This window comes from Aythya marila (genome assembly GCF_965140915.1).
Source record: "Aythya marila genome assembly, chromosome: Z".
Lineage (NCBI taxonomy): Eukaryota > Metazoa > Chordata > Aves > Anseriformes > Anatidae > Aythya > Aythya marila.
In genome coordinates, this window is record NC_139080.1 from 43,153,806 (window position 1) to 43,169,361 (window position 15,556).

The 15,556-nt window shown below is 35.5% G+C and overlaps 1 protein-coding gene across 2 annotated transcripts in view; it reads right to left on the minus strand.

Moving 5' to 3' along the window:
• RASEF (RAS and EF-hand domain containing) overlaps positions 1 to 15,556 on the minus strand; it is a 39,810-nt gene that overhangs the window by 22,120 nt on the left and 2,134 nt on the right. Inside the window, exons 1-8 of one of the 2 annotated variants that reach the window (XM_082783082.1) lie at positions 12,457 to 12,501; positions 10,201 to 10,260; positions 6,628 to 6,774; positions 5,867 to 5,957; positions 2,995 to 3,090; positions 2,229 to 2,306; positions 1,610 to 1,725; positions 783 to 851 (exon numbers count right to left, since the gene is read on the minus strand). In XM_082783082.1, coding sequence (XP_082639208.1) covers positions 783 to 851; positions 1,610 to 1,725; positions 2,229 to 2,306; positions 2,995 to 3,090; positions 5,867 to 5,957; positions 6,628 to 6,774; positions 10,201 to 10,247 — 644 coding nt within the window. In that variant the 5' untranslated portion in view covers positions 10,248 to 10,260; positions 12,457 to 12,501. Of the gene's footprint in view, positions 1 to 782; positions 852 to 1,609; positions 1,726 to 2,228; positions 2,307 to 2,994; positions 3,091 to 5,866; positions 5,958 to 6,627; positions 6,775 to 10,200; positions 10,261 to 12,456; positions 12,502 to 15,556 lie in introns of those variants that run through there. The other variant, XM_082783081.1, reaches the window with a different exon arrangement.

Below are 15,556 nucleotides of genomic sequence, written 5' to 3' on the forward strand. Positions count from 1 at the left end.
AAAGGGAGCCAAAGTAATGATATTTAGAATAGTATGGATCGATTCAAATCTCATTCAGTTTATCAGAAAAAAATAAAAGTCAGCAAGGCTAAAAAAAAAAAAAAGGATAAAAAGAAAAAAAATAAATAAATAAATATTAGTGGTTCCACTGTGACACACAACCAAATACTAAATTCAAGAAGCTGCCACCTGTGCTGGATAAATGTTCAATACCTGGCTCCTGGCTGCCTGAGTCAGTGGAGAGCTCAGTCTAAAAGCAAATGGCACAGGATGACTCTCCAAACAAGCAGCATGAAAAAAAAAACAGAGGTGGTTTTAGAAGACATAAACAGAACATGGGTAGGCTACCAAAAACTTGATTGTATTGAAGTTGTCTGGTGCACAACTACTTTAAGCTAAAAATAAGAATCAGGAATGCAACTAATGCCATTCCAAATGGATTCAGCCTTCTCAAAGTGAGTATACAAGAAGTGGGATCTGATAGGCCTTTTTTTTGTTTGAGGAATGAGGAGCTCAAACAAAAACGTCAAGGAGAAACACAAAACTCAGATGCCATAGCAGTATCTTGTCATAATTATCTGACTTGAGAACACAGGAACACAAACTTAAGCAATAATAAAGATCAGCAGACTACCTTAAATGAGCATAGAGTCCATTTTAGTACTTTTACTTGCTATTTTTCTCAAATCTCATACTAGTCTATTTCAGAACTACAAAAATGCTTATCTATGACTATGTTGCGACAAAGCTTGTTAATAAAATCTGAATTACTGAGGACTTACTGAAGCATTTCAATTTGTCTTTCCAGATTATCCCTGTCTTCAGTATACTCGCGGATTATTTCTAGGTCTCTGAAAAAAAAAGAAAAAAGAAAAAAAAAAAGAAATTATTCTTTACAGAATACCCTTTTTATTTTTATATTGCTCTTGGTGGAGGGCTACACTCAACAGGTAACATTTATAAAGGTAATAAATATGGGGGTGGAGGGAAGATAATTCTAAAAGATAATTCTGAATTCAATTTCGCTATGTTTACACCATTGCTGAATTATGTTAAAAGCAGTTTTACACAAAACAAGTAACCTGATAATTTAATTGATCTATGAAAGTAAATCTCAACAAAGACTGTGAATGAAAAGTAAAAAAAAAATAAATAAAAAATCAATGAAATCATATGAGCTGACTCACTGAAATACTTTCTGTGTTTTATGGGGGTAATAATGTAATGACACTGTTATAAAGACTCTGGATTACCCTGAAAATCTAGAAGCAGCTGTTGGAAAAAACAGTTGAGATAAATGTGGGAGGCTCCCAAAACTATTTTCCCTAATATTCATAGAGATATTCATCAGAATGCAAGTCATGGAGGAAAAAACTTTTACTCCTAACTGAAGTCCCGATAAAATCAATGGGCTTCCTTGAACAATTATCAAAGTTTGCATCATGTTCAGAACTTGCTCTCTGAGACCTGATAAGCAAAGTGAGTAACAGTCATGGTGCCAACTTTGCCAATGGCAAATTTAGAAAATAAGTTACCAACTTTACTTAGTAACTGTATCAGATAAAAGATTTTTTTTCCTGGTGAAAAGAATGAAGTAGAAAAATCTTACCTCTCCGTGTTTAAAGTCTGATCTGCATACTCGCTTTTCAAGCTATCTAATTCACTTTGTAGGAAAGCGATATTTGTCTGTGCTTCTAGGAGATCTTTCTTAAGTTTCTGATTTTCCTGTAAAAAAATGAAGATGTGAGATAATAGCTGTCACAATCATCTCCATAAAATGCTGAAATATTGTAATGCTTAAATAAAAGCCATCAAAATCAAATAAAAATGAAACATGAGGAAATCTCAACAGAGAGGAAGAAAGAGAAGAGGAGCACTTTAAAACATCAGAGAAATCTGTAAAGTAACAAGCAAGAACCACAATGAATTTTGATTTTTGGATTTCACAGTCACACATAAATGGGACTATGTTATTTCAAGCCATTTCTAAATGTAATACCTAGAATGTGCATGCATTAATCTAGAACTGTTAATTTTTTTTGCAATTTAAAGATATCTATAAACATATCAACAACTTTAAAAGTTTATCTCTTAGCTTAATCATTAAATTATTTATTTAATTTAAATTATTCTATTAAATAGCATTAAATGCGGGAAGAAAAAAAACAATTATTGCAAAAAGCAAAAATTGAGAATAAATTAATATCCTAATGATAATCACTTCTTACCAGCAACATATCATGTATTCTTTTTTTCAGTTCAACCACATCTTCCCTGTGATTTATGCTTCTGGATTGCTCCTCCAGCTAGGATGGTTTAAAAAAAAAAAAACACTCAATTAACGTACATTCTTAATTGTTCTCATTCAAAATATGTAAAATGTAACGGAGATTATGTTAAATAACCCCAACTGTGTGTTACAGCTATTGAAGTTTTTAAAACCCATAGTATTGCCAGCTGCATGAGTAGGGAGAATTATTCCAAGAATTATTCCAAAATTTTGTAGTCTTCTATAAGATTTTTTAAGATTTTTAAGATTTTTAACATTTGAAAGAAATGTACTAGATGACAAAACCACTAGTTATTACTACACTAGCAGTGTAGTACCATAGTGAATTAGTATATTGGGATTGACAATTTCATCTAAGTCTATTAATTAGAAGTACTTAGTGGTAATGTATTAGCCTGTTTCTAATGTATCAAAAACAAGACAGGTAACTGCAGTGTTAATATCTTCATAGACCTAGAAAATTATTCAGCAATGGAATTTGGCAATTTGGTCTCTATCCTAAGTATTTCACTAAATTACACAAAATGTATATAACAGCACAGAACCACAACACAACCCAAAAAATGATTTGAAGTTGTGATTTACCTATACACATTAAATTAAAAAAACTACATCATGATTAACCATCTTGGAGAAGGCATTTCATAAAGTCAGCATCTCTTACAACACTTTAAAAATTCTAGCCATGAGTACAAGTTACTTACCTTTCTAAGTTTTTTTATTGTCACCTGGAGATCCCCAACTTCAGTATCATATTGGCGCTTCAACTCATTTAGTGCTTCTTCAGCTTTTCGTTTCTCCTGTAATATAAGTTATCTTACATTGTTGACATAGGTTTCAAATGTTTTCTAAAAAATGTATCCATCAATTTGGAAAGCCAAACATTTTCCCATTAGATTAATATGTGTAATTTTGTCTTTCCATTAAGTCTAAAACCCCTTCCTTAAGATCCACTGATACTGATTCTATTATTGCAGTCCACTTATGAAATATTCACAGAAATGAAACAATGAGTTGGAAGTGAAGTCATGTGTCAATTCCATGCTTGCTTTCATCTCACAGTCTCCAATGCTAAGCATTTTCAATCACTTAAGTAAAGCCAAAAGAGGAGTGTTCAAATTTTACTTTTACATACATGTAGGTATGTATTACATATACAGATGTGTGTACACACACACACAGACATGCAAGTCAAGGCACTGAACCCTTCTCAAACTAGTCTTCCATGGTTTTGCACACAACATCCTGGTAATAGCACTACTGTGCCACCATCACTTACTTACATACTTTCTTTGAATTTTTTGCTTGCAAGTGTTTGAATATGACAGGCCCACATTAAGTAAAAGGTATGCTGATGACAACATCTTTAGTCATTAAAGTTTCACATAGTACTCGGTCTTAAATCAAGTGCAGTATTGGGGATATTATTTTAATTCCAAGAAATTGTGAAAGGAAGTTTCACCAGGAAGGGTTTGGGATTGACAGAGAAAAGAATGGTATGCGCCCAATGATGCAGATGAGCATGCATTCAGCTCCCACCTCCCCACCCCCCTCCAGCATTCTCAGGTACCAAGGTGTGTGGGTTTTTTTTGGAAGACAGGCTGTGCTTCCACACAGAAAAAGCATGTGTGGACTTTGCTCAGAATGCAGTACTTTCCTGCCTGAGATGCTGACATCCGTGTGCTAAAATGATAATCTGTCAAAGTAATCAGTTTAGGCTGGATTCTCTGCTGGCACCTATACTGGACTCCTAAGTATTGCTTGGTAACTATTTGCTTCCCCTGAAGAAACAAAATAGAGGGTAGGCTCACACTGCAGATACTATCGCGCAAAGGCAGGTGTCACGGTGGCATGAGTGAGATCACTGGCAAACAATAGCCCTGAGTACAGGCTCTAAGATTAATGGCTTAGCACAATCCCACAAAGTAAATATCTTACATTTACTCTCGGGGTGTTTTAGTAGGTGGAGTATGCAGAGCTATGAGCTATGGGGAACATTCAGGAGTGTACTGAGAAGAACATTGTGGGAAACAAGTTAGAGCCCATTTTCGATATCAGGGTGTGAAAGGTGAAACCTCAATCCATGCAACTCAGCAACAACCTGAGAACTAACACTGATGACTTCTTCGCAATGTTGCCTGGCCATTTCTTTGGCACTTAAATCCAAAGAACAGATCTAGCATAAGCACTGCAAACTACAAAGGGTCCTTTTAAAACCTGAAACATAAACTACATTCACATAATAGATAGCAGACTTTTACATAGATAGTATGTGATTGAGGATGTCCTCCAATTGAACAAACGCACACACCCTGGTCATATTTTTACAGTACTGGACAAGTTTTTCAGGACTTCTTCCAGCGATTTACTACTTTTTGCAGAACAGAAATTTTCCACAACAAACTTGTTATCTAAATATAAATGCATACTCTCCCTGGAAATGGCAAGTTTTTCTGTACTGAGGCCTGTATTATCATTTGTTAAATATATTACAATACACTATTTTGTTGGAACTATAACATTATTATGTCATTGTATTTTGTTACTAGGAAAAAAAAAGATTTTGATGCCACAATAGGAATTTTTTGTCCTCTATAGAAAAAGACAATGTTTGAAGCAAATCTGTCAGAACACTTTTTACTTTCACAGATCATTTGCTAAAAGATATTTAAAATCAGCAAGATGGCTGACTGCACTTTTTGCTTCTTATCCTGCAAATACTTTGAAGAAAGAATATATAACAAATATACAGAGGTTCAATATATGGTGCATCCTATCAAACTAATTACAAGAACCATAGTTTATGTTTTAATCAGTGAATTTCTTATGCCCACATAAGAATACTTTGCATGAACAACAGCTCATATTATATATACTACAAAGTCTGGTTTATCGTATGTGAATTTAGTAACAGTTCAACATGAAGCAGACAAGACAGGTAGGGTGGATTTCCTGTATTGCTTTCTGCTTAGAATTACACAGACGTGCAGTTTTATTATATCTTTCAATGAGAAAGGGGAAGAGAGTTCTTGTACTTTGCCATCAAGACTACAAGTGGGCTGAAACAAAGGCTAAAACCTGAGTACACTGAAACAGAGAATATCCCATCAACTTCAAGAGGTCACAACTGTCACACCATATCATCACAAACACCCTCTCTCCTCTAGAAGTCTAAAATAAGACTGCAGCACCACAACGTAACAACAGGGGAAAGAAAGGTCACTGCTCTAGTCAGATGTACAAATTAGGAACAAATTATTTAAGCATTAATTTCTACATAAATTCATCTATTAGCAGTAATAAAAGCAGTAATAAACTGCTTTACATCACTATTTTCTTACCAAAGAAAAAGAGATTTTTTTTTCTCCGTTTATTACATCTGAGCAGCCATTCCCCTTTGAGGAAGCATTAAGAGAATACATTTCCCATCTCATGGATATTTTCTTTTCATCCAGGCCCTGCTTTCATTGGCTTTGAGCCAGTCGATCAGCATCAAAGACACACCTGTCCATCAATCCTGCATAAATCCACTGAGAGTTCCGTCATTACGAAATAGTGTAAATACAAAATACTCACTTCCTTTTTAACTTTATGCTCCGCAGCCTGTATCCGTTGTTCCATCTCTTCCTCCAGCTCACTGAGCTGAGCTGCCGCTTTATCCTGAGCTCTAAAATTTAAAAGTAAATTCTCTCTTAGGACTTGCCTTGTGTCTTGACAAAAAGTTATGTGAAAAAAAATTGCCGGCCTCCACTGAAACAAATTAGACAGAGATGGAAACAGTTGAGCACTGCCCAGACTTTGCAACTGGTGTGGTTGGGAACCTAAATCACAAATTAATTTGAAAATACAGGCAAATTAGATTTTAAATAACAGCTGACAGCAGATGATTAATATGAAAGACATCACATCACATTTTGAAAATGAAGTTACAAAGATAAAAGGCCCCTCTGGTTATTCTATAATGAGACTTCGAAAGGATAACTACTTGCAGCAACTTGCAGCACCGACACATGGAAAATCTGTCCTTAGCTCCGGAGAAGCAAAAATACATTTTTTCAAATGAAATTGTAATGGGAGAGTATGCTAAACCTCAAAGGTACAGCCATGGAAGAGGAGTCAAAATGCATTAAGACATTAAACATAAGAACACAGACAGAATTTATCCAAAGTATGAACAGGGAATGTTTATGCACATGTGCATATAAGCTAACTTTAGAACTCAGTTTATGAAAACACTCAGGCATATTTTGGCATTGACTTCCAGTAGTTTAATCCAACAAAGTGCGAAAGAGAAAAATGTAACTGCATAAGTGAACTAGAAGCACAACTCACTATACCTTTTGACAGCAATGGCCAAGGTTTCCATCTCTGTGCTTTGAAGCTTGATCTCTCGGATGAAGTTCTTAATGACATGTTCGTATGACTGGATTAATCCTGGTTCCACTATGTGTATGTTCTGATACAGAACACTGACTTGCTCTTGTCTGAAAAAGACAGATACCTTTTTAACAGACTTACTTGGAACAATGTTCTGTAAGAGGTTTGAAAAATGTATTACAAATGAAGGTATTCCCCTTTATTGCCTATTTTTAAAATTTAACAAGTTAAATACAGACATTGAACATTCAGCAAGATAGGTCTGTGTTATTCTAAATTATTTTTACTCTTTCAATTTCTTTTAACATAGCTACTGTAGAAAAATCTTTTTTAGTTTTAGTCAATTTTTTGTACTTATATTTGTGATGTATTGAAGAGCATGCCACTGGAGTAATCCACAATACAAATCAATATTTCTGGTGGCTGTAATGTTAATTATAATCTGTGGAGAGGTATAATGCTATAGCAAGCTGCATAAAAATGTGAAAGTGAGTAAGTACACCAACCACCTAAGTAAAAATGGATGTTTAAGATACAGTAGGGGCTGATCATATGTCCTGTGACACCACCACATGGGGTAAAATGATAGAGGTTTGCTAGCTAGGCTGAAAACTAAATACAGGTAACAATATCTTTGTAGCAATATGGAAATATGCATGGCCTGCAAAATTCAGAAAAGCAAAAAGCTACCCACAGAGGCACAGAAGCAAAGACAGCTACCTGTACAAAGTCTGATGCTCCCCATCTGTTAGACATTTAGTCTTCAGATATATTGTATAAGTGGGCAGATTTGTAGAGAAAAATAAAATACTCCTCTCTCATTTAAAACAAATTATTTTGGTGCTGAAATCTGCACCCCTAACAATGACAGCCCTGTTTTATTCCACAAAAACAGTACATAAATAAAAGAAAAAAAAATTGTAAGAAGCTAATTTTACATATAACTCTTATGTGAAAGACAACTAATATATAAAGAAAAAATAAAAAGTCTCTGTAGATCTTTTAAGTTATTAAAAGACTTCCTGAAATTTATACTGCTTCTTAATGGCTGCCCCAATGCAGGAATACAATGTTCTGATTCCCACTTAATCTGGACTCATTCCTGTAGATTGTGTACAGTTTTAATTGTCAAAGCAAACCATTTTGACAAGATGCAAAATAGCATAAGCACCAAAATGTTATTACACAGATTAGTTTGTAAAAAGCTCTGATTTCTGGTCATACCATTATTAATGTCAGGTAACAGTTTGTATTAAAAGCCAGCTTAGTTCGAATAACTGGATTATCATAAGGCAATTATATGATACCTACCTATCTCTATATATATATATAATATATCAGAGAAAATTCTATAACATCAGAATTTAGCAATTCTAAGGACAACTGAAGCTGACTGCCCTGTAGACGATATACCGGAACATAGGCAGGTATTTGAGAATTTACAGATTTTAAAAAAAAAAAAAAAAGTAAAACGGAAAAGCAGGTCTACAAAGGTGCAGGAAGCAGACCAGTCATGAGGAAATACATCATACCAGTGGCAGAAATGTAAACAGAAATAATGTTTTGCAATTTCTAGTCACACGCCATATCTAACATATCACAAATACCTGTCCTCTTTTTATTGTTACAGGAAAGCTTAACCTCTAATTTAATGATCCTCCTTATTAGAGAGCTGCTACTCTTCTATGAAAGGCAGTGCTAATGAACACATTCACTACAAGCATGATATCAACATTCAGTGTGGTTTTCCCACCTGAGGTACTTCCAGAGTTTAAACTATCAACATTCCAGCACTCTGCTTCTTCTTTATGATTTTCCCATGGAAATTATAACTTATTTTATTACAGCTGTACCAGAATTGCTCCTTTAGCTCAGATTTCCATTTTAAACAATTAAATGTTTCAGTAAACCATAAAATAAGTTTCCAGATGAAATGCAGATACTTATTTCAATACACAGGAACATAACACCATCACAGAAAATACAGATTTACTGAAGCCAGAGGCATTTTTGTGTACCTACATGTTTCTGTCTTGCAAATGGTCTCATTTACAAAGCCTTAGGTTTTAGGTGTATTCAGTAACTACAGAAGTTAAACTTAAAGTAAACTTGACTCTGACTATGTATGCATACAATTTCATTTAAATAACATTTAAATAGAATAATATCAAGGTTCACAAAACGTATGGTTACAATAACATACAGATTTATCTGATCATCAGATGACACAACATATGTAAAAGCAACATATCATTAAAGAACTCCCCAGACATATGTTTACTCAGTATTCTACATGTACCTTTAAGAAACTGTTAAGGGACGTTTTCCTTGGCAACCACACTCAGATAAAATAACACCATTAAAAATGCTAAAATCGGGAAAAAAATTCATTTAAAATCTGCCTTCCTTTCACTCTGTACTATTACGTCATTCAGACATATGTGAAATTTCTGTGCTGAAAGATTACAGCACAATAAAGAAATTTAGAATGCTTGTGATAACAGCACATATCACAGAATAAGTTTATGATTCAGGTTCGCCGGGTCTCAGTTAAATTCCAAGTGTACAACAGATCGGTTGTATTTAAACACTGAATTCCAAGTATCAGCAACTGGATAAACAGTAAGTTGAGTGTCCCGAAGTGATACCATTCACAGATTTCCTACTACACTTCCATTACTGCTGATTAGCCTTGAAGCTGGAGTATGACTGTACATGTACTTCAAAAATTACAAAATGCAGTCTCTCTGTAGTCCCTTTACTTGAAATTCCATTTAGTCTGCTAGCTGGATATGATAACATATGCTGCATCTCATAAATTCCTGGCACTTCAGCAGTCGTCCTTCAGAGGTGTAAACACCTCACCAAAACTGCTTACAGAACAGTCTTAAATTTTAGATAAAAGCAGATACGGTGCATATTTGAAATTAGCTGCTGAAGAATGTCACTTCTTCACACAGTGTCAATGTACACATACCCCTTTAGAAGTGTGGCATGTAAAACAGAAATGGCACTAGCCACAGCAAGATGAACAGAGGTTATCAATCTTCTGAGGCAAATACATTCAACTCAAGTTAGGTCAGTGCATATAACTTTTAGGAATAAGAAATACAAATTCAAGATCTGTATTCTGGAATTATCTTTTTTTCTGTTAGATTTCATTGTTGCCAGGGAAATGCCTACTAATGACCTTATTTCCTACAAAGCAACCAAACAGTGGCAAAATTACTTTTTACTCGATGTTAACACAAAACATACATTACTTGAGCAAACATTTACCTGAGACTCTTCCAAATCACAGCCTACCAATTTATGGTAGGATATTTAAGGACCTACATGACTTATTTTCACAAGGAATATACGGTTATCTTGGTACTCTGTCTTTCTTGCCCCATCCTGTGCAGGGTTCGTCATTTGCTAACTTCAGGTCAAAGAAGCTACATCCAAAAAACTACACTGTACAGAATCTTGGAAAGGACATGCAAGACTTTTTTAGATAAAAGTTGGCCACTGAAATTCTCAGTGACACTCACCTGTGAGCTTCTATGGCAGCCTTACAGGATATCTCAATTAAAAACATCAATCAACAAGTACTGCAGCAACAGGAAAATGCAGGAGAAATGAATTAAAGCAACAAAATTGATGGGACTCTACTTGATTACTTACACCTTCAGCAAGCAGTAATACATTTTCATGAACTGGGAAGACTCTTACTGACTTAATCACTCCAAGCATCCATGATTAGCATAGAGCACGTTGTGATAATATTTTATACTTTCACTGGATTTTAGAAGGATGCAGTTACATACACTGTATATCAGCATGCAATAAGTATTTGATGATTAAGAGAAGAATTGTTCTTAATCATCTCTTTCATATTTTAAATCACTCCTCTACATGCTTTGCTAAGCATTAGTGACATCACTGCAGCGGGACAAACTAGTTGCTATAGATATTGCCTAATTTATTTGTTTATCTCCAGTTCTCCTGGACATGCTATTTCTTTCTGCAAATGTATTAGTTACTCAAAATTATTTGTCAAGGGAGATTTCACAAACAGACTTTACTGAGCTGACTCCTGAACACTGAATAGTCTTTGCTCTGAACAAAAAAGGAAACTAAAATGCCTTTGCTTCAGTTTCAACAAAATTCATATGAAATGCTCAGGTTTGTCCTTTAAAATTAGCGTTTCTTGAAACCCACAAATCCCCTTTTAAATAGATTAAAAGCTGTACCCCTTTAAGTTCCACACAAACACAGCTGTAAAGCTTCACAATTGCATAGAAAGAGCATTTTCAAATACAACATGAAAGAAACTGTCACTTTGGACCCTCTGGTTCTATGCTGGTACCGTCTACCATGAAGTATAAGCACAAAGCTTACAAAGCACTTATAAGCACAAAGTACTTACAAAAAAGTACATTATCCTGACCAGATACTGGTCTCACTTTACCTTACCTCATCTCAAAGGTTTTACTAGTTTAGGTTCTCTGTAAAATTATTAACTGTAATTATATTAATTGTAATTGTATTAACTAACTAATGTTTTAATAACTTCACATAATACTGTATTACATAGAGTTACTGCATTACAGAAATAAAATAAATCTGCCCTGATGATAATGCCATCTGTAATATGATAGATTTAAAATACCGAAGTAGAATGGAGAAAGAGCAGAGGAAAAAAAAAAAAAAAGAAAAGAAAAAAAAAAAAAAAAAACACAAAACAAAGATTAGAGATATCAGATACTTAGATGATATTACATGGCATAATTTTATTTAAACCAATTCATATCAATTCACAGTATTGTTTTAAATGGCTGAATGACAGTTTGCCTACCAGTCCACACTCCAAATGCAGCTCAAAGGAAGTTGGTGGAATGTATCAAAGAAGAGTAACTCTGAGTTTCTTACATGTATTCCCTATCTAGTTGCAAAGAAAGTTTGTTATGTTACATGTTCTGTTTAGTCTGACAGATTGGGCTGTATTTGTAGTGCAGTTCTCCACCAAGTAAAAGGCAAAGTGCAACAAGCTTTCAGAAAACAGACAAAAATCAAAGATTTGACAGTGATGTTATAATACCACTTCCCCTGGCATGGTAATGATTCAGTGTTTTTTCCACCACTATTTTGTGTATATTTACCAGGGTCTGCTTTAGAAAGGTAGAGACTTACAAAGGTACCAGCAGAATTTCAGGGCCCACCTGTGCAGAGCACTCAGGAAAACACAACGCAGCAGGACAAGATAGAAGCCCACTTGGACTGGAAGTGGGCTAAAGAATCTCACTGGGCTAGGACTGCAATGAGAGGTAAAAAAATGAGACCAAATTGTTCTCCAGCAAGAGCTTTTACATTAACTCAAAAGAGGTCTTTCTGTCTACATATATATATATATGTATATGAAAAAGACATATATAGGAAAAGACATATATATAAATATATAATATAAATATTTATATATATGTCTTTTCCACAACATCCATTGCTGCTTTTCTGATCTTTGCCTTCACTTTTGTCCTCTTTCTTAGCCATGTTACTACCTGCAGACTTACAGTCCCCAACTTTCAAACTTTCTCTTTGATTTGTTGACCCAGACATCCTTCAGGCACCTGAAAAATACAGCTTCTGATTTTGTATGTGCAGGTAGAAGCAAAGACAATCACCACTATACTTAAACATGTCTGCATGCTGATAATAATAATAATATGCCCCTGATTCTAAGCTTTAGAATGGTCTGTCCTTGAATGGTCTTTTCCCAGTGTAGATGATCTTGCAAAAATCACTCTTACCACCTGTAGCACCTCTGTTCTGGTGTGGGTATGAAAGGATGAAATGCAAGGTTGTCTGAGCCAGGAGGATCTGAGCTGGGTGGTCAGAGCAAGAGAAAGATTAGGCATCACACATCTGTCCTTACACTGGAGATTAATAACCTGTGTGTACTACCAAGAATAGGAAAATACCCTGTTCAGAAAACCTTCTGTCCCAGGTGAGTGTCTAACACTTTCTCCTACAGTAAAAGCCTTGAGGAGAAACACAATTACATGAAACATTCATACAAAATAAACTTTGAAGTATTTCTTAACCTGAAGCACAGTGTTTCTTTTAGTATCAGCTTTTCTTTATAAGTCCTTTCACTAATTGAACTGCATTAAAAGAAGATCAAATCCTCAACCCCCAGGTGAGAGTCTGGGCAAGGGAGTGGCAGCAGATTTGCAGGGATGGGACTTCTAGTGTTCCAAGAAATAAATACTGTTCCCTGTCCAAGGACAGACGTGCAACTTGGAGCAAGTAGTGGGGCACGTGTGGAAAAGTCTGTGGGAAAGGAGGGAAAGATGAAGTCTGTGGAGAGGCAGAATGTTCCAAATGATGGGTCTATTGAAAATGAGACACAAAAATTTCAGTAAAACAAATGAACCTAACAAAAGAGCCTAAGTTATTTGGTACAGATGCTGTTCTGATTAAAGGAAAAAAAGAAACAACTGGTAGGAAAACCTAAGGTAGCTCTGAAAGACTTCTAGCTCACAGAAGATCCTCCACACTTCCACACTCTTCCTGCAGAGCTCATTTGCCAACCCCTCATTGTGAGAAAACAAGAAAAAATCCTACAGCACAGATCCCCTCTTCAGCACTGTGATAAAGGTGGACCAAACAGCTGCTTCTCCTCAGGCTTTGCATTCACTCCCTCTCTGAGAAACACACGTCAACTTCCAAGGAAATTCCACTGCTAGTATCATGGCTCTTCATCTCCTGGAAATAAACACAATCTCCTGATAAGAGCTGAGGCTTAGTTTTCTATTCACTTTGGCACAAAATCCATTCTGGCTCATGACAGCAAGTGCATAATGAGTTCTGAACTATTTTTTTCTGCAGAAGAGCCCCCTTCCTCTCATGTTGCACAGCAGCATATGCCATTAGCATCATCCACCTTTACAGTTTAAGTTGCTACTGTTGAAAACAATATTCTTTTCTCATTTTATGATGTCTACCAGACCAACATTTTCTATACAGGCCCAGATTACATATTTAGGAGTGAACTGTTATCTCAATTAAATTAGGAAACTTTGTAATTTTACAATGCATAAAATCTCATAGTATGGCAGCGCAGAAAGGAGGCAAAAGAAACAGATCCCCAGATTAACAATCAAGGCAGTGGAGAGGCTTATGTCTGAAGCAGAACAAATTAACTTAAACAGGGATACAAACTTTCTTCTCTAGATTCACCTACATTCATGATGAAATTAATTTAGTTCATTTTTCAACCAGTTTATCCCAAACATCACAGAAATACTGCCTGCTATTGTTGAAAGGGATTCAGTTTATCCCAGCAATAAGCAAGAAGGCTCACAATACATGCAGTTCAAGTCTTTTCTCCTTCTGATTTAAGATCTTTGAAATTTAAATTTCAGAATATGTTTTCTGGGAAGTTTTTACCCATGTTTTACAGACAGAAATAACTGCTACAAGGATCATAAGAATAGGTTGTATCCTGACGAACCAGTGGACATCGGATCATTCTTTGTTCCAAGTTAGAAAAGCAGAAGTGTGGCTATCATGAGACCTTTTCACATACTTAAAGGAGTGCATGCCTGTTAAGGGAGTGGAGTGAAAGTTCTCATCTTACCACTGAAATCCAAACAGACCTGAGGAAGACCACATATTAAACTGGAATGCAACACCAGTAACACAGCCACAGGCTAAACCCTTTCAGGGCAAGAAATACACTGGACTACTCACTGCCTGGAGCACCAAATAGCTAAATTCCCCTTTTTTTTTTTTTTTTTTTGTAAACCAATGGCTGTGTCTGAGTTCTAATAAAGTAGATCTCCTAAAGCTCACACAGATATACCCCCATTGGCTATTCTCTCCATGTAAACCAAAAGTACAGCAACCTTTTTGTGTTTAATTACTCATTATAGCAGATTGAATATGAACAACAAAGAAGGAGTAGTTGCATTTTTAAATTAAATGAATGCCAAAAAAATACCCAACCCTCTACGCAATTCCACTAAAATCTGACCTCACACATTATACTAGGTCACTAGCCTGGAAAGACTCCACTTTTTTGTGCTAGAGGCACAATTGCTCACTGAGTACATGTGGAGACTAAGACAAACAATAATTTGACTCACAGTGACCACCTTACAAAGAAACCTAACTGAATTCAGCCCTGAAAATCTGTTCAGAGGGAGTAGGGCTGAAAAGAAACTTTGCAGTGTTACTACCCTTGTTTAACTACATGAGATACAACTCCAGAATGGACTTGAATGTTTAAGCTAACAGAACTGAGCCACCCAGACACCAAAATACAGAGACAAGGTCCATCCAATAATAAAAATTTATTTTCAAAAATTAACTAAATTCAAAATATGCTCATTTTAGTACAGGCATATTTTATTACCTGGTACTAGGCAGTACCTTACAGTAAAAAATGTTGCACCTGATGCCTGCTACTCCATTAAGTTAGGATATTGATCGGTGTTACTGGGTTTTCCATGCTATTATGGAGACCTATTTATGGCTTTTAAAAGCTCATTTGTAGAAGAAGAGGCTGAACCACATGTGCTGACATCAGTGAAAATTTTCCTTTTGATTTCCATGGGTATTTGATCAAACTCAAGAATGACACAGACCGCAGATGCTGGGTAATTTTCTCCTTACTTCAGTAATATTTTTGTCTCATTACTTTAATCTCCTGCACCTTGTTTTTTGCTGTACAAACCACAACAGCATCAACGCATGTGACAGTGTTTTGCCAGAGCAGGACCAGAATGCACAGAATCTTGAGGGACTGAACCCCCAAGATCCCAAGATGACCTCAAAACTGAGATCAAAAATACAGACAACTAACTCCATTCATCTCCATTTGAGGAGTTTCTTTCTTGTAATTAC